Source organism: Eutrigla gurnardus (assembly GCF_963514095.1).
Source record: "Eutrigla gurnardus genome assembly, chromosome: 19".
NCBI classification, from domain to species: domain Eukaryota; kingdom Metazoa; phylum Chordata; class Actinopteri; order Perciformes; family Triglidae; genus Eutrigla; species Eutrigla gurnardus.
Genome location: NC_139930.1, coordinates 9,949,838 through 9,969,003, shown reverse-complemented (window position 1 = coordinate 9,969,003; position 19,166 = coordinate 9,949,838). Strand labels below are relative to the sequence as shown.

At 46.9% G+C, this 19,166-nt stretch overlaps 2 protein-coding genes across 2 annotated transcripts in view; both read left to right on the top strand.

The window, feature by feature from the left end:
* Window positions 1-19,166, top strand: part of rad23b (RAD23 homolog B, nucleotide excision repair protein) — a 122,626-nt gene that overhangs the window by 88,737 nt on the left and 14,723 nt on the right. The gene's annotated exons all lie outside the window — the stretch shown is intronic.
* znf462 (zinc finger protein 462) overlaps window positions 1-19,166 on the top strand; it is a 48,112-nt gene that overhangs the window by 22,888 nt on the left and 6,058 nt on the right. The window contains exons 2-11 of the mRNA XM_084035638.1: window positions 400-650; window positions 818-6,048; window positions 6,431-6,565; window positions 8,685-9,109; window positions 11,187-11,305; window positions 13,406-13,603; window positions 15,849-16,089; window positions 16,216-16,355; window positions 16,706-16,929; window positions 18,637-18,946. Of these exons, the coding sequence (XP_083891764.1) occupies window positions 440-650; window positions 818-6,048; window positions 6,431-6,565; window positions 8,685-9,109; window positions 11,187-11,305; window positions 13,406-13,603; window positions 15,849-16,089; window positions 16,216-16,355; window positions 16,706-16,929; window positions 18,637-18,946 (7,234 nt within the window). The 5' untranslated portion in view covers window positions 400-439. The remainder of the gene's footprint in view (window positions 1-399; window positions 651-817; window positions 6,049-6,430; window positions 6,566-8,684; window positions 9,110-11,186; window positions 11,306-13,405; window positions 13,604-15,848; window positions 16,090-16,215; window positions 16,356-16,705; window positions 16,930-18,636; window positions 18,947-19,166) is intronic.

Genomic DNA, 19,166 nt, shown 5'->3' with positions numbered 1-19,166 from the left:
TCGCCGGCCATTGTCTCACTTGTTATGTAGACCGCGTTCGTCTGCCATCCTGCACTTGATTATTCTTTGTGCACAGCAGGAATTGCCATTGGTAATCATGTTAAATCATCACCGAGCTCATTTTTATGGAAGGGCATGTTCACAACGCTGAATGCAGAATAATATTGTTTTGTAATGGCTCCGTACAAACGAGTCTCCACGCTATAGTAAATACCCCTTAACATACACTGTAAATGGCTCCTATGAATATTTTAACACAGTTCTCATAAATGACTTTTATTTTTCAATCACACCCACTTAATTAGACATGTAGTCTGACATGTTCTGGTTTTTGGAAACGCTGCATACCCTCATGCTTTCTCTCTCTCTCTCTCTCTCTCTCTCTCTCTCTCTGTGCAGGTTTCCCTGATTTTCCAGGGAGTGCTCCCTCTTTTCAGTGATGGAGGTATTGCAGTGTGACGGCTGTGACTTCCGTGCCGAGTCATATGACGACTTGAAGAACCACATTCAGGAAGTGCACACTGTTTTCCTGCAGCCCGCAGACGCAGATGAGTCTGACTCTCTGAGAGATGAGGACGAAGATGAGGAGGAAGAGGAGGATTATCAGGAGAAGGGGGAGAGGGATTATGCACCTCCTACAGCTGGAATGAGTATGTCCACCACATTAAATCAGATGTTACTGTTTCATTTGTGGAGGATTAGGAAACGCTTCCGTTTCAAATGACTTTTCACAGTTGGATGATTTCATATATTATTGAGGTGCATAATATTTATGACTGGATTTATTGACTGATATACTTTCTCATCTTTTTTTTAGGCCCCAACTCGACTGATAATTCCAACCAAGTACCACCGAAGCAGACGACTGAAACCCACCTGCCGTTCTATCAGTGCAAGTTCTGCGTCCGTTACTTCCGATCCAAGTCCTTCTTAAGGAACCACACCAAGAAAGTGCACGACGCCGCAGAGGAGGATTCTGATGCGAGCATCTCCTCGCAAACAGCCAAGCAGCCCAGCTACACCGTTATAATGCACAACGACCATTCAAAAGTGTACTCCTGTCAGTATTGCACGTACAAGTCACCACGCAAGGCGAGGATAATAAAACACCAGCTGATGTATCACAGCAAGGTGCCGTCGGAGAGTGCCGAGGAGCCCGCGGGATCCGACGAGACCAGAGAGGAGGCGGACTCGCCCGGCGGACTCATGAAGGGGACGTACGCCTGTGAATGGTGCAACTATCAGACTGACCAGAAGGACAGCTGGACTGATCACGTGGTGAAGGAGCACAGTGACAAGGTCAAGATAGTCTCCGGCGCCGCAGAGCTGGACGGAGAGGCGGGCGCCAGCTCACCCAATCCAGATTCTCCCTCCGCTTCCCAAAGCCCGGCCCGATCAAAGATGAGTTTTAGCGACACTCAAGGGGAGGAGGAGTTGTTTGGAAAAACGGACGAGAACGCGTCGGAGAAGTCGGCCCCGGAGATCTCATCCTTTCAGTACAAACAGATCAGCGCTGTAATGCCCAACAGCACGGGCTCCTCCGTTCTGTCCAAGAGGTTCGCTTCGCCTGACATCTCCAAGAGTGTCACAGAGATGGATGCCAATTTACTTAACGAGGAAGAGTCCCGAAGCAGCTTAGAGGATGACTACGAAGAAGAGTTGGGCGATATAGACGACCCCAGCTACACTGGGACCCTGTCGGCGGACGCCAAGCAGCTTTTAACTGACGAGGACAATAAATTACTGGAGACTAAAGGAATACCGTTTCGAAAGTACATGAACCGCTTCCAGTGCCCCTTCTGCTCCTTCCTCACCATGCACAGGCGAAGCATCTCCCGCCACATCGAAAACATTCACCTCTCCGGTAAAACCACCGTGTATAAATGTGACGAATGCCCGTTCATTTGCACCAGCCCTCTCAAACTCGGCACGCACAAGCAGACTCACCTGTCGTCAGATTTAGACACCATGGACCTCACGAGCGACAGTCCGGATGCTCGCAACGACGGCGCCACAGAGCCGGTTAACGGGGGCAACGTGAGCTCCAAAGTCAACGGGAAGAAGATAAGCAGCACAGCAAACGACCAGCAGAACCCTCACCGGTGCACGCTCTGCAGCTTCTCCACCACCACGCTGAAAGGTCTGAGGGTTCACCAGCAGCATAAGCATTCCTACTGTGATGACCTAGACCCCACCGTCTTTGAAAGCCAGCTGACCGAGCAGCAGGACTCTGAAGCGGACGCTTCTCCAATCTTTCTACAAAAAACCCAGACCTCCATTTTAGGGCTCGCCACCAAAAAGCCCTTAGTGACAGGGAAAAGAGCCAGGAAGTCCATTAATGACTTGCCTTTGGATTTGTCCTCGGTCAAGAAGAGAACTAGAATTGATGAGATTGCTAGTAACCTTCAAAGCAAGATAAGCCAAAGCCAACAGGACATGATCATAAACCTGGATGATATGGAGGATGAGGACGCAGGAGAAAATCACACCAGTGCTGATAAAGAGGGCAGAAACCACGACAATAAAAACCCCGTCTTTACTTACAACATGCAACAGCTCCACGCAAGAGAATCAATGATCTCCCACGAGGGAGGCAGGATAGGGAAAAGGAAAAGCAACCCAAAGTCAAAACCGAGAAACATTCCTATATCACTGACTCTCTCGGACGACAGTGAAAACATCTCTGCGGACCCCAGCGACGGTGCTATCCAAGAGAATGCCGACTATCCGGAGGAACCGGGAGCCGCGCGGTTCTACTGCAAACACTGTGATTACCACAACAAGTCGGCCCGCAGCGTCAGCACCCACTACCAGAGGATGCACCCTTACATCAAGTTCAGCTTTAAGTACATCCTGGACCCGGAGGACCAGAGCGCCGTCTTCCGCTGCTTGGAGTGCTACATCGAGTACACAAACTACAACGACCTGCACCAGCACTACATGGACCACCACCCCGAAGCGAGCAACGTGCTCAACTTCAACCAACCAAATTTAGTATACATGTGCCGGTTTTGTTCGTACACGAGCCCCAACGTAAGGAGCCTCATGCCCCATTACCAAAGAATGCACCCGACGGTGAAAATCAACAACGCCATGATTTTCTCCAGCTACGTGGTGGAGCAGTCCCAAAAAACGGGCGAATCCCAAACCCTGAGGGAGATATTAAACTCGGGTCCCAAGATCTTGAACTCAGCCGCGTCGACCCCCAGGTCCTCCTCCAGCCCGGTTCCGAAAGCGGCCCCCAAGACCCCCGAATCCAGCGCAGAGTCGGACTCTCTCAAAGAAACCATGGGCGGCAATGTTGTTGTCTATGATTGTGACATGTGTTCTTTTGCGAGCCCCAACATGCACTCTGTTTTGGTCCACTATCAGAAGAAACACCCGGAGCAAAAGGCGTCTTATTTCCGTATCCAGAAAACCATGAAGGTCATCTCGGTGGATCAGTCGCAGCCTGTCGCCAACTCTTCATACAATCTCAACATGGCCACGCCTCCAAAGCAGCAGAGCGCCGCGTTGTACGGCTCGGATGAAGAAATGTACTACTGTAAACACTGCGTGTACAGCAACAGATCCGTCGTCGGCGTGTTGGTCCATTATCAGAAGAGACACCCGGAAGTGAAAGTGACAGCGAAATACATCAAACACGGCGCCCCGACTCCCGGTTTAATGAAATTAATGGACGAATTGCAAATCGCGACTCCCAAACAGTTTTTGAAGCAGTTTCAAAATAACGGTCACGACGGCTCCAACAACACGAGCCCTAAACCCGTGAGCGGCGAGAAAGGCGAGGACGAGCTGTTCTTCTGTCAGCACTGTGATTACGGCAACCGCACTGTCAAAGGCGTGCTCATTCATTACCAGAAGAAGCACAGGGAAACCAAGGCCAACGCCGACCTCGTCCGCCGCCACACCGCTGTCGTCCGGAGTCAGCGCGAGCGCGCCCAGATGGTCCAGTCGGGCAGCGTCTCCTCCGTCTTGATCCCGGCCCCGCCGGACCCCGAAAACACTACACCCCTCCGCTCCCTGAAGTGCAAACACTGTTCCTACATGTCCCCCTACGTCTACGCCCTGAAGAAGCATCTGAAGAAAGAGCATCCCACTGTGAAAGCCACGGCCATGACCATTCTACACTGGGCTTACCAAGATGGCATCCTGGAGGCGGGCTACCACTGTGAGTGGTGCATTTACTCCCACGCCGAACCCCAGGGCCTCCTGCTCCATTACCAAAGACGCCATCCTGAGCACAACGTTGATTACACCTACATGGCCAGCAAGCTGTGGGCCGGACCGGAGACCACCCAGCAGGGGGGCAACATGGAGAACAAACATTACAAATGCAGAGACTGTGCCTTTGAGGCCTGCACGATATGGGACATCACGAGTCACTATCAGGCGGTCCACCCATGGGCCATTAAAGGGGACGAATCTGTGCTTTTGGACATCATCAAAGGAAATGGTTCGGCTGAGAAGATCCACCAGCAGGTCGCCCAAGAACACGCGTCATTCAACTGCCAACCTGTCGAGGACGACGGAGCGCAGGTGATCCTTGCCACGCCCCAAGAAAGCAACCCCCACCCTGCCCACCCACGTCTCTCCATCTCCAACAACCCCTACCAGTGCACCGTTTGTCTGTCCGAGTACAACAGCCTCCACGGCCTCCTCACTCATTATGGGAAGAAGCACCCGGGGATGAAAGTGAAAGCTGCTGATTTTGCACAGGAGGCAGACATCAACCCCAGCTCGGTGTATAAATGTCGCCACTGTCCGTATGTGAACTCCCGAATCCACGGCGTCCTCACTCACTACCAGAAAAGACACCCGTTGGTCAAAGTCACCGCGGAGGACTTTGCAGACGACATAGAGCAGATCGCCGACGTAAACGAAGGGGAAGACAAGTGCAAAACTCAGAGGCAAGGCTACGGCGCGTACAGGTGCAAAATGTGCCCGTACACGCACGGCACGCTGGAAAAGCTCAAAATCCACTATGAGAAATATCACAATCAGTCGGCCTCGGAAATGTTTTCACCATCGCTGACATATTTCTCCAGAGAAGGAGAGCCAGTAGCCGAATGCAGCGCTGGTAATATAGCAAGCGCAGCAAAAGTCCAGGAGGTCAGTGAATTGGACCTTGCCCTCTCCCAGTTACCCGTCAATAAGCCAGAGAAACATGCTATATTCAAGTGTCAGCTCTGCAAGTACTTCTGCTCTACTAGGAAAGGCATCGCCCGCCACTACCGCATCAAGCACAACAACGTCCGCGCGCAGCCCGAGGGCAAGAACAATGTCTTCAAATGCGCCCTGTGTGCGTACACCAACCCCATACGCAAAGGTCTCGCCGCGCACTACCAGAAGCGGCACGACATCGACGCCTATTACACCCACTGCCTGGCTGCTTCCAAGACCATGGCCGAGAAGCCCGTCAAAGTGGCGGCGCCCCCGCCTTCGTCAGAAGGGGACAATTCAGAGATGAGCGAAGACTTGCGTTTGGCCGTGGAGAGACGGCGGTGTTCTCTCTGCGCCTTCCAGGCCTTCAGCAGGAAGAGCATCGTCTCGCACTACATCAAACGCCACCCGGGCGTCTTTCCCAAGAAGCAGCACGCTAGCAAGCTTGGTCGCTACTTTACCGTTATCTATGCCAAAGAACCCGAGAAGGTCGCCGACAGCCCGATGGCAGAGGATGACGGTGAAGCGCTGGAGGTTCGGCTGGAACCAGAGCGGGACCAAGAGGTCCAATGGCTGCCGTTCAAGTGTCTAAAATGCTTCCAGTTGTCCTTCAACGCGGGCGAGCTGCTCTCTATGCACTACAACGACCACCACAGCAACGACTTGAAGAGGGACTTTGTGGTGGCGCCCGGTCCCGGGGACGAAGACTCCGAGTTGTACAAGTGTTCTCACTGTGAGCTGAAGTTCCTGGCTCTCCCGGTCCTCGCCAAACACCTATTGAACCACAACGAGGAGTTTCAGAAGAGGGCCATGAGGCAGGAGAGACGGAGGCAGCTGCTCAGCAAACAGAAAGCCGCAGAACCACCGGAGACCAAACCTGAGAAGGTGAGCGGAGATACGAGTCACCCTGAAAGCTTGTAAATGAAAGAATGTGGCCGTTTAAACCCGAAGCGTGGCGGTTATACGCACAGTTATAGTTACAGTGATATTCTAAGAAACTGAATTGGAGAGATAATGTCACAAAAATAACAATTGATCTCATTTCATGTATATTTGAGGAAAGTGGCCGTCTCTAACTTCATGGAGAATAGGTAGATTTTACAGCAAAGAGAGTCTTCTGACTGTGGCAAAAAACATCAGTCTCTTGCGATTATACACTGTAATTGTCCTCAAAATAAAATGTTAAAGTGAAATGATTTCAGATTATTTTTAAAAATGCCAAACAGAAAGAAATTGAAACCTTTTGTCGTTATTTTTCTGTGAACAGGAAAACCCTGTATATAAAGCTCCCGTAGGATTCCGGTGTAACTTCTGCATAGAGATCCATCCCACCCTCCGAGCCATCTGCAACCACCTGAGGAAGCACGTCCAGTATGGAGAGGTCAAAGAGGGACACGTCAAGGTAAATATTTATATTTATTTATATTTATACATTTATGTCTTTCATGCATAACTTGGGATTTCTTACATGAAGTCCAAAATATTTTCATATTTGCTACACAGGTCAATGTTACATTTTTTTTTAAACATTTCTATAAAATGAGAATTAATTCATGTAAATAATAATATTCTTTATGGTCAAATTAAAAATAAATGTTTTAAAACTGCTCATGTAATTGCATTAAAGGAATAATATCTGTAAAGCCAGTGCTTGGTTAGCTTAGCACAAAGACGGAAAGCATTCTAAAGCTTTGGAACCCAACTGTTTCCCCCCAATGCTAAGCTAATGTGCTGCTAGCTGTAGCTTCATATTTAGTTTACAGATTCAAGAGCGGTATCGATCTTCGTATCTCACCTTAATTCGTATTTCCAAAAATGTCAACCAACTGTGCAGCTACTACTGCAGAGGTCAAGCAAATGCATAGTATGTATAGTATGTTATATTTTGCTTTAACAATACTTGGCTGCCCCTGGTGCTTCTGTCATACTCATTAACTCCTCATCCTCCTCGCTCTGCACTGATCTGTTTTACTGGACTCGGGTTCTCTTTCCCATTTTGTTTATTACTGACGGAGGCTTCTGGGGAGACAGTCTGTCAGCTTCCCCCAGAGAAAACGAGCGACGCTGTCCCATTGCAGTGGAAGGGGGGAGGACAGAGTAGTGAGCCATGACTTTTAGGGCAGCGGTGAGTAACCATTGAAACATTAGTATTCCACTGAGGGAGCCAGCGAGGGGGAACAGGCCTGAGGATCCAACGCCTCACCAAAACGGCGGCCTGGTTCCTCCGTTAGACACTTGGTTTGTCTTTTATGTGGATGGCACAATACTTGCTGACTCTGACTTTTAGGTATATTGGGTGTAAAATACTAGCCTGTGAAACTAACAGCATATATAGAGGTTGGGGAACTGCATTCATGGCCTGCAACATCTCAATCAGCTGGGATTTGCTGTACGTTTCACACATTGTAGAAGGTAACAACGGAGGTTTCTTTTTATATAGTTTCAACCACGATGGTTTCTGATACAGCCGACTGAAGAACAGGCTGACGGTGCAGTCGGGGCAGAGTGGATGGCGAGGTTGGGCCTGTGGATGCCACATCTTATTTATGGCTGCATGAAGTGCAGGGTCAGGTCCTTCCGCAGAAAGAATGAGCTTCCTCGGGGCAATAAAAAAAGTCACGGTGATTTTCTGTCTGCTTGTGACGACCACAGAAACCAGCCAGATGAACGAAGAGGAAATGGATGGAGTTTTTCTTCTGCAGTTGGCTTGCGTCTTTGTCGGTCGACGTGCAAGGCCTTCTGCTCTACGCCTTTATCTGTCCGAGTGTAGAATTACGTTCTTTAAACCTCCCTTTCTTTTCTTTTGGCAGCAATGAAGTTTATTAATCAGGGGACTAGATGCATATTGTAATTGACTTTAAGAATGATCTGACTGTATTTCTTCTTCTTCTTGGAGTTATTGAGTTTAGATATAAATATAAATAAAAAGACAGAGGAGACTCTTTTGAGGTCAGGGGTCAAATTTAACACCGAGTTGATTGAATGTAGTATGGCGATGTCCGTGAATTGCCGACGGTGGACTTGACCCAGTCATGTTTTGTTGCTGTTCTCAGACCAGACACATTTTGATTTACAGACTGCAGCTTAAAGTATGTTAGACAGGTGAAACTCTGTTGCACAGAAAGGCTTTCAAATCAACGATTATACACTTCAATACAAATGCAGCCAATGAAGAATACAGTGGGAGAGTGAGGGAGATGTAACTCAGTGAGAATGACTGTGTGGATACAGCACAGACAGAACCGGAGGTGTTAGACAGATGCTTAACTGTTGCTTATGTGTTCTTGACATGATTTGCCCGATTTAGGCGAAACGGTTAGAGGAGCCAGACTAAGTGATACTTCAGTGAACAGCTACTTTTGTCATCTGGGAGCATCAACATTGGACTATCCAAATAAATTGTTACCCTTAATCTCTCCTGTTTTATTGCAGTGTTGTGCATCCGCATAACAAAACGGCAGACAAACATCAACAGGCACAGAAAGGTTGCTGAACATCTGAGACTCCTCTTTGTTTTGCAGCTGGAAGTCAGCGAGGTGCCCCTGACTATGCCTTCAGAGACCCTGACTAATGGCGACCTCGAGGGGGATGAAGCAGCTGAGGCGGACGACCTCGAGAGACCCGCCGCTGCGATGATGGGGCCAGCCTTGGTTTCCACGGTTTCCGGTGGCGTTGCCATTGCCACGGAGGCTCTGGAGCCAGAAACGGCCGCCGTCGAAGGAAGGGCGGCGGCCCTCGTGGCTGCGGCGAGGGCCGTGGTGTCAGAGGGCGAACTGAAGCAGCGGTTGGCGGCGGGGGGTCACCCGTGTGCCCAGTGCGACCGAGTCTTCATGTCCATGCAGGGACTGAGGTCCCATGAGAGGAGCCACTCAGCCATGGCGCTGTTCAGCAGAGAAGACAAATACAGCTGCCAGTACTGCCAGTTCGTCTCACCCTTCAGACACAAGTAAGTGTGTGGGGGGGGGGGGGGGTCTATGAATGACAGCTCTATACTGTTTCATACAGAATCCCCTGTGTATGGGATACGACTAGAATGTTGTTTGTGTGAATGTGTTGATCCATTGATCCTCCGTTAAACATTGGTTTTCAGACGGTTCACTTCCTTTCATTTGTCCTTTTCAGAAAGGTCAATTTAAGTCGGAAGATTTTAGTCCCGGTGGATTTGGTGACACCCATAGTTACCGCCGTTTTAAAGCCACAGCTCCATTGCTTATTTCCTTATACTTTTAGACTACTTTTGGAGGAACTAAAAGGTTTCTACAGCCCACTGCGTTTCTATAGCGGTTTAATGCAGATCTAAACGTGAAAAAAGGACTGAAGGGTGAACACGCTCAGTTCAGCACGCCTGCCTGTTTCATCTAAAAAAAAAAACGTTATCGATAAGTAAAATAAACCATCAGTTCTGTGTGATTGCGACAACGTTTACTGCTGCATAGGAGGAGGAAATTGAAGCTTAGAGCGTCTGTCACCACAGTAAATCATCTGTTGAGTGTTTGATGGTTATTTATTTGTGCTCTACAACGTAACCGCCGGGGAAACAATCAGAAAATAACTTTTTCTCTTATTCACAGCATTGTCTCTCTCTCTCTCTCTCTCTCTGCTACCATTCATCATTTTCTCTCGTCTCTTTATTTAAAGACTAACTTTACTTTTTATTTATCATACAGAGAGAAATCATCCCCCCTTGTCCTGAAATAGTCCCATATCAATACTAGAGTACGCCCATGATTTTTTTGTCCAATCAGCAATGCCCATCCCTGTAGACCCCAACTAGAGAGTTCCTATACTTTTAGAAAGCACTGACCAGAACCTTCCTGAGGATTACATATCCCCAGAGCTAAATATAGACCCTGGTCCCTGTGGTCGAAACGCAGACCCTCAAAAGGTTTTGGGTCCCTGGGGAAAGTTACTGAGGTCGAAAAGGGGCTCAATCCTACAGAAAGTGTTCTCTTGCAGGCGCAACTTTGACGCTCTTACCTTGGTGACAAACAAACTTGAGTTTTCCTGCGTCAGATTCACAATTAAAGCCGCCCCGGTCGTTTACCAGCTGAATGCTTTTAATGTGAAGCAGTGTCAGCAGGAAGTGTTTGGTTTGCATTAACAGTCATTTTACAAGCGATACGAGGCGTGGGAGAGGGGACGGCAAACAGTGTGGCGGGATGACATGCATGCATCATTTCCTGTGACTCCCTCATGCATGCGAAGGCAATTTAAAGCCAGTGTGGGAACGGCGGACTCGATATTGCAGCCGTACCATCGATAGTGTACCATATGTGGCCCTGGTAGCAGCATATTTCAAACCATCACCCTTCTGCACCGAACCAGCGCTGCACCGGCTGTTCTGCAAATCAGCTGGATGTCGAACTCATCGTACGGAGGACAATTTTACACCTTATTCTGTTTACCCTGTCATGATCCCTCTGAATCCTCAATCTCCTCTAAGATGCCGGGCCTCCTAGGAGAGCAAGACAAACATTACAGCGAGACAGACATTTTTGGTAGTGTGATTTGTTTTATCCATCACGGAGACGCGGAGCGAGAAGGGGAAGAGCGAGTCCTCGTCTCCTGTGAGCTCCCAGGTGTAATCCCTCTGTACTGTATGTGCCCTGACCCAGAAAGAAGCCGCATTCCCGCACTGCCGAGGAGGTTGGCATTAAAAACACAGCCACCGTCCCCACAGGCGCTCACACGTTCACTCCCACCATGGGATTGTGGGTAGATGAGTTCACCCCACGGCTCCTCGTTCTGTAGTCATTGGAAAAAGTGCGCGGCTGTTGTTTGCGAGGTAAACAGAACCCGAGCGCTTCAGATGCTCGCTGGAAAAACATAAAACCTGCTGTTGAAATCATCCAAGTGGATGCTGTTGAGTCGGGCTCTCTCCTCCACTCTATTCTTGTCACTTTCTCTCTTGATCTGCTCTACTTTTGTCCTCATTTATCTCTTTTTTTTCCATCTTTTATCCTCTTATCTAATATCCTCTCTTCTGTTTTTTTTTTTGTGTGTATATTTTGTCCCATCGCCAGTCTGGACAGACATGTGCAGTCTCACCACGGGCACCATAAGCCCTTCAAGTGCAAACTCTGCCCCTTTAAATCGGCCTACGTGAGTCGCTTGAAGAGCCACCTGCATAAGGCACATACAGGTAAAAGCACACACACACATGAAATCACATCTTACAGCCGTATCCATGACTAACAAGGTATTACCGAGGTAGAATATCACCCTCCTGTTTATCATCACTATAAAGATGCTGTGCTCGACTTTGCTGATCCTGAACAGTGTAACCGACAGACTAGCTGGAGGAGCGGCGTCACCATTCACCGAGTGCTTTAGATACACCTGATTAAGCGCCTCGGAAAGCATCGCATTGGGATGTAGAGTTGAGCACAAATAGCCCAGATAACGGTGTTATTAATATTGTCTATTTGGGGAATAAGCTGTGAGCTCGGGTTGTTGAGGTAAGCAGACAAAGTCATAGACTTTCAAGCGAATGCAAAAGCTTCACCTGAGAAATCAATACATGGGTAATAGAAATAGATCTCTAAACTGGTCGACTAAAAAGGGTAATTTTCAAGAAAGGCTTGTGAGTGCTCTCAAGTGTCCGGGAACAAGAAACAGCACTAAGAGTTACTGCTGTGGATAATTGGAACCAACCAATTTTGGGTTGCGATTACATTTGAAAAGTGATTTTTTTTTTTAGACTTGTAGAAAACAATCAGCATTAGATTCATTTTTTTTTATCACTGTAGCTGAGTTCATTTGTGTCCTTGCGTTAATCAAACCAGTTTAAGTTCTCGCTCCTAAATACGGCAGTATATCGTGTAAAATAGCACTGGTGGGTGGGTCAAACAAACTCTCAACCAAGACGCCGGCGTTTGTGTGAAACTAAAAGTAAACGTTGAAATGCATGTAAGGAAGCGTATATGATGAACACGCCGTCTCCGACAAGTCCGGATCAGATGCTTTGAAGCTCAGCAGCGCTGACCACGCTGCAGTATTTGACACGCTGGAGTGAGAATGTGTTTGCACAGTCAGGAGCTGTTTCATTCCAAACATGTTCTTACCAGAAGTAGCTCAATCAGGAAGTAGCGTCCTTATTAAACCACTTCTGGTAAGAGCACGTGACTCTCAGATCAGATTTGGTTGTTATGGCGCCTAACCTCAGGAAGCTGCTTTCATTAGACTGTTAAGCCAATATATTCAACAGCTAGGGGGGGGGGGGAGATGCTATAAATCAGATCGGCCGGAAACACACGTCAGTAGAGTCGTATACTGTAACGGCATAAAATCAAAGAGTGTTCAATATACACCGATCAACCACCTGCCTAATAGTGTGGAGGTCACACTTCTTCTGCCAACACAGCCTTGACCCATCGAGGCATGGACTCCACTAGACCTCTGCAGGTCTGCTGTGGTATCTGGCACCAAGACGTTAGCAGCAGATCCTGTTAGTCCTGGAAGGTGGGCCTCCGTGGATCGGACTTGTTTGTCCAGCACGTCCCAGGGATGCTTGATTGGATTGAGATCTGGGGAATTTGGAGCCTCGAACTCGTCGCTGTGTCCCTCAATCACAATTTTGGCCCCTTGTCACCTGTCACCTGTCGGTGAATGTTCAACAGCTACGGGGGGGAAAAGATGCTATAAATCCCCCAACGGGTCCAAACTCAGCAGCATCAGTACAGTCATATACTGTAAAGGCATAAAATCAATTAGTGTTCAGTATATATGACTTTAATTGGTGATTCGGGGATTAGCTGTAGGCATGTTATGAAATGCTGCTAATTATGGGAGAAAAAAAGGTTACTCAATAATTTTGCCTCTGCGTCAGACTCTCCTCCCTCTGGGAATGTGAGACTACATGCATCCATGTTTACATTCAGAGCCTTATATACCGGGATTTGTAATTACTATTATTTATTTGACTAACATACGACTTTGTAAGCTCCAAATTGCCGACGAGGAGAGCACGTGATCGAGGAGTGGGATCGTGTTTGCGGTTGATACCTCCAGACATTTCTAATCAACATTGCAGCTCAATATTTCTCCTGTCGAAATACCACTAATTAGTCCAAGAGGAACGCTAAAAGTGACATATTTGTTACGGATTGGCTCAGAGGGGAATCGCTTGTGCTGGAGGATGTGTTTATTATCTTTTTTGTTTTTTAATAAAGGATCTTTAACCATTTATAGGTCTTTTCAGATCCTTGTCTAATACTGAACTCATTTCTGGATTCCCCTGCAGGTGAGCAGCACACGTACCAGTGCCTGTCGTGCACCTTCTCCTCCATGACCATCAGCCAGCTGAAGGAGCACTCTCTGAGGGACCACGGAGAGGCCCTGACCCTCCCGAAACTGCGGGCTGCTACCCAGGCTGCTCATGGCGCCCTGAGGCCGTCACGCGGGGCCAGTAACACAGAGCAGACTCCCTTGGCCCCGGATGGTATGAGATCCTGCCTAGTAGATATGATCGGCTTGCCAGGCCAGATTTACAGCATCAAAGCAAAATCCATTGTATTACAGAATTCCTTAAAACAGAGTTTTTGGCCCAGAGTGCTGTTTGATCAAATAGGAAGTCGGCATATATCTTCTTGTCTGTGTAGGAAATATAATATTAGGACTGTTACAAGCTATTATTTTACTTTGACATATCACAATAATATCAGAAAATAATTGAAAAAGAAGAAATATTTTTCTTTAATTTGTCCAAAGACACTCATTAAACTCTTAGTATACGACAAATGAAGGCATCAAATCCTCACATTTGAGAAGCAGAAACTAGTGAAATGTCAAACATCAAAGTGGTTGCTGATTAACTGACTAATCATTTCATATCTAGCATATATACAGTAAATCATCTATAAAATACACATCATGCTCTTAAAAATAAAATTACAAATGTTCTATTGATGTAATGCAATATTAGAGTTGCTATAAATATGAAAAATCAGCAGTGAGCATTAACAATTAAGTGTCAGATTCTGACTACTGAGATCTGAGCTCCTACGCCTTCTTTGTTACGCCGTTCCTAACAGATTATTCCTACCAAACCGGCACCTCCGCTGCAGGTTGGTGCAGGAGCTCGCTCCTTGATGCGATGCCATGTTGGAGGTGTTTTAGTGGCTGTGCATTGCGCAGCTTGCAGACCGTTCTTGGCAGCAGCTGTCACCTTGCTGCTGGAGCTGTGGAATCTTCCCTGGAGCTGAAGCAGGGCAGCATTCCTCAATGCACCAACCACCACTGTCAGCTGTGCCCCACCAAGACAAGCGAGGCATTGAGAAAGAGCGGAGCCGACATATTGAATGTCTGTCTGCCGTGCCAAACTAGCTTCCTTCAGTCCAGTGTCTCGAATTCTGCTATTCCAAGTGGAAGAAAGGGTTTGTTTTGAAAAGATGAAGGTTTGATTGGCGGTAAAACTATGATTGTAAGACCACGTTTCTTTGAACTCCAACCCTCATCCTTTATGTTGTTATGCCTTTTAAAGGTCATCCTTGAGCTGTCCTCCCTCTCCCCGTCCTCACAGACGTATCCCTCCTCTCAATTCGTGCGATGTAATAGACAGCTTTGGCCCTAAATCCATTCAACAAGACACATCACCACCTTACGACAGGATTCGCTCTCCTCCGTCTGCTATCTGATCTCCATACGTCTCCACGATGCAGAGAGGATATTAAAAACATGAATCAACCGCGGCATTGTTTGATTTGTGTGAATTCCTCCGTCTCTCCTGCTAAAGCGAGAAACTGGATCTCAAGCATCTTATAAAGTAAAAGTTTTATAAAAAGTCCCTTTTATTTTCTTCTTCCACGCTTTCTCATAGTCTGAGTGCTGAATGAGGCATTTTTCACATGGATAGATATTCTATTAGTGTCACTGTGGTTTATTTATTGATGTGTTGGAGGCTCAAAGTAGGGCGAGAAGATGAGCTTGATATTATAGACTTGAGAAAGGGAATGAGGTAGGGGACAAATGATGACAGTCGCCGTAATAATTCTGGATCCGTGAGGCGTAGGGGACACATGGTTCCCGATAGTCCCATCTCCTTTAGAGCAAAGGCTCAACTGCTCATAGTCTTCTATTAAATATCACGTCTATGTACAGAAAATGTGCATTTTTTTCTATTTTAAATAAATCATCAGACATCGCTCATGAATACAGAAGAGGCTGATCAAAGAGCAGATACGTAAAGTAGGTTAAACTCCATCCTGCTGTGCAAAAATGTGCATCGGAATAACAGTTGAAAACTAGAAATCCTCTTTTAGAAATTAGCAGAGAAGAGATTTGAATCTCGGCCACGATTCGTTCTAGGCGTTTGACTTCTTCTCTGTGTTCTAAAATCGAATCATGAAAGAAGAATTTACTGGTCACATGAGTATTTTCTTGCTTTATGTGCAGTTCGGTAGTTTAGTCCAGTGCTTCTCAACCTCGGGGGTCAGCCCCTCCCCTCTCCCAAAGGATGAACAGATAAATCTGAGGGGCTGTGGGATGATTAATGACGTCAAAAGAAGGAAGTTCTGTTACTGATTCTGTTTCTGCATCACAAGGGTGAGATATTGGGTAGTTTGACCTCGGTGGGCCTCCAGTGGTTATTTAAATGGAGCCATGTGAGAAGTCTTTGGTGGACCTGCTATCTTAAATTTTTTAAGATGTTTGTCACTTATATATTCATTTCCTCTGCCCTCTCTCAGATCCGTCCTACCTGGAGCCGGCGGATGTTCGTCAGCAGCTCAGTCATTACCAGCTGGCCTCCCGCAGTCACATGTCTTCAGGCTCAACGGTGGCTGATAACCGGCCGGACAGCATCCTCACCTGCGAGTTCTGCGAGTTCAGCTCCGGGTACATGCAGAGCCTGCGTCGGCACTACAGGGACCGCCACGGTGGCAAGAAGCTCTTCAAGTGCAAAGACTGTTCCTTCTTCACCTGCTACAAGTAAGGAAAGACTATATGATACTATATATACTGTATATATGTGTAGAAACTGTACGTTAACAGTAACATACATTCTGAGGAGTATTCTTGTACATCTTGTTCATCACTGGATTCATTCATTCTCAGAAACACCTTCACCATGCACGTGGAGGCCGGTCACAACAACAACGCGCCCGACAACCTCCCCAAAGACCTGCGCTGCCCTCTCTGCCTCTACCACACCAAACACAAGAGCAATATGATCGACCACATCGTCCTGCACAGAGGTACGCACCACGCCACGTGGAACCAGCGACACAGTCGACTTCACTTTAAAGGCAATAGTCCCAACATCCTGGAGGGATAACGAGCTGATTTGCTTTCTTGGATGAAGCGCTTGAGTTGAAAGTCTGGGAGCAATTTGTTTTTGGGGGCCGAGTGTAGCGGCAGCAACCTTGTCTTCACCACAAATGTTATCCGGCAATAATCCAAACAAAGTAAACAATAGTAGGAAGCGTACGTGGAGCTGTTTGTTTGCTGAATAGTCACATCACCTCTCCCCTCGCTCCACCATCACTTCCCTTCCCCTTCCTCCAGCCTAATAACCCACTTCGTCTCTCTCCTCTTCCTCCACCAGAGGAGCGCGTGGCTCCGCTGGAGGTCAGCCGCTCCAAGCTGTCGCGCCACCTGCAGGGCCTGGTGTTCCGCTGCCACAAATGCACCTTCACGTGCTCGAGCGACCAGGCGCTGCAGCTGCACCTGCAGAAGCACGCCGAGGTCAAACCCTACCAGTGCCAGCTCTGCTACTACGACAGCAGTCAGCGGAGCCAGCTCGAGGAGCACCTACGCCTCGAGCACAAGGTCGGCGGGAGTCCCCGATGTCTGAGTTTTACTACATTTAAATTGATATGCCTTATGTAATTGATTCCTACGATATAATTGGAGACTTTCCGGCTCATCTCCGACGAGGGCAGAGTCTGGATGAATGTGGTTCATTCAATGGTGGAAGAGTTTTAATAAGCAGTCTGCTTAATGGCCGTAACATGAGATGTTTACAGCTTATACACTCATACTGTCTTACATAATATACTTACATAATATACAACTATATTATGTCAAATCCCATTTACAACTCCTGAAATATATTTTTACTCAGTAATCAGCTGCTGGATTGTTGGGGAAAAAAATGTAAATATCCTGAAAACTTTTGGATCCCATCCAGGTACAAATATACAGGATGGATAAATATATACATATATATAGTATAATATATTTTACCCATTTGGTTTGTTGGTTTGGTGAAACTTTTGGTGGAAGCTCTTTGTCTGGCATGTTCTACAAAGCACTTAAAATCACTAAAAAATGAGCTGAAACGTAGATTTCTTTAAGAACATCACGTAAACACAATAATAAATATCAGCCCACCTTAAATTGAAGCAGGTAAAACCCAGCGGATGATTCCATCGCAGCTATCATTTATTGTGAGTGTGGCACAATTTTTGAACATGTCTAATAAAACTTTATTAGATGAGAAATTAGAGGAGATTCCAATCCCAGTGGGTCGTAAAGTTAATCAGTGTAAAAGTATGTAAACTGGCCCACAAAACAACTTCTGTTCTTCCCCCCTTTTACATTCGGACTTTTAGAGTTTTTCTAAAGCGTATTTTATCCTGGAGAGGATTTATTAAAACAACAACACAGCACACGCACAAGCTTATAATGCTGAAATGTGACTATGCTGCTTGTTAAAAGATACAGTATAATCAGTGACTATGATTCAGTGGAATAAGATGACCATTCATGTCGGGTTGCTTCTAACCACATTTAGGGGTGGAATTAATGGGAATGAATGTATACAATGGCTACAGTTTGTCAAAATAAAACCAAATTCATATGAAATGCTAAATTAGATCAGATTAGATTTGATTCAAATCGTCGAGATTAATCAACTCATTGGTAAAATAAAATGATACAGCTAGGATAAACAGCACCTGTGTCATATATATGTAAACTATCCATGCATTTTGTCTATTTCAATATTATTTGATGAAGGTCTGAGGACCAAAACATCAGAAATGAAGCGAGTACAAGCGAAGAGTGCAGCAGTCGTTGGTCCTTTCTCATGTAGCCGAAGGTCAAAAAAGATCCAGAAGGCAATGCCAACATTTTCTTTGAATCAAATCTTGTTAAAACTGTCAATAGTTGACATTCAGTTTAGAGGAAGAGTGACGGAGCAGGCCACCTCCTGGCTGAGACTAGGAGCTCATTCATGGTGGGAGGAGGAAGAACAGACGGGAAGGCTGCTGCAGTCCTCAGGGAGTGTGGGAGGAGGGAATTGCTCAGAAAGAGTGATGTCATTTGCAACAAGATGCATAATGCAATGAAATGAGACGGTTCTGTCGCCAAAAAATGTCATCAAAATTAAGATATAAACACACATACAAGTATTGCACTGTGCAAATATAGTGTCCACCCTTTCACTTGTTGACGAAAAGACGAAAGGTCCCACATAAAAAAAGGGAGTTGTTTGAGATAAACACTGAGATAATATCTCCTGTATCTGATCAGGTTATCCGGAACTTCGAGCTAATGGGCCGCGTCAACCTGGACCAGCTGGAGATGATTAAGGAACAAGGGAGCAGCGCGGAGGAGGAAGAGGAGGAGGAGGAACGAGGTATCATGGAGATGGTTGGTGTCGCAAAAGTAGCCGCAGACGAGGACGACGAGGAAGGAATGGAGATGACGGAGAACGTGGTGGAGGAACAGAGAGAGATGGAGGATGAAGACATAGAGGACAACTTCAAAGGGGAGGAGGAAGAGGAGGAGGAAGATGAGGAGGACGCCAGGGGAGTGGAGGAGGAGAAGCCCCTCCTGCAAGGTAAAGGCATCTTCGTTGCTACTACTGCTCAGATTCATCCTGGCTGTGACAGCGTCCACATCCGATGGGCCGTTTACGAGTCTGTGGCGCAGCATATCTCTTTACGAAGCCTCTTACACCATAAATGAGTATCCACTGGAGAAAAAAAGCCATTTTCTGTCTCGGTAATTTTATATCAAATTGCGATCGGTGTGAAAAATCTCCCGTGTCTCGTTTAAAG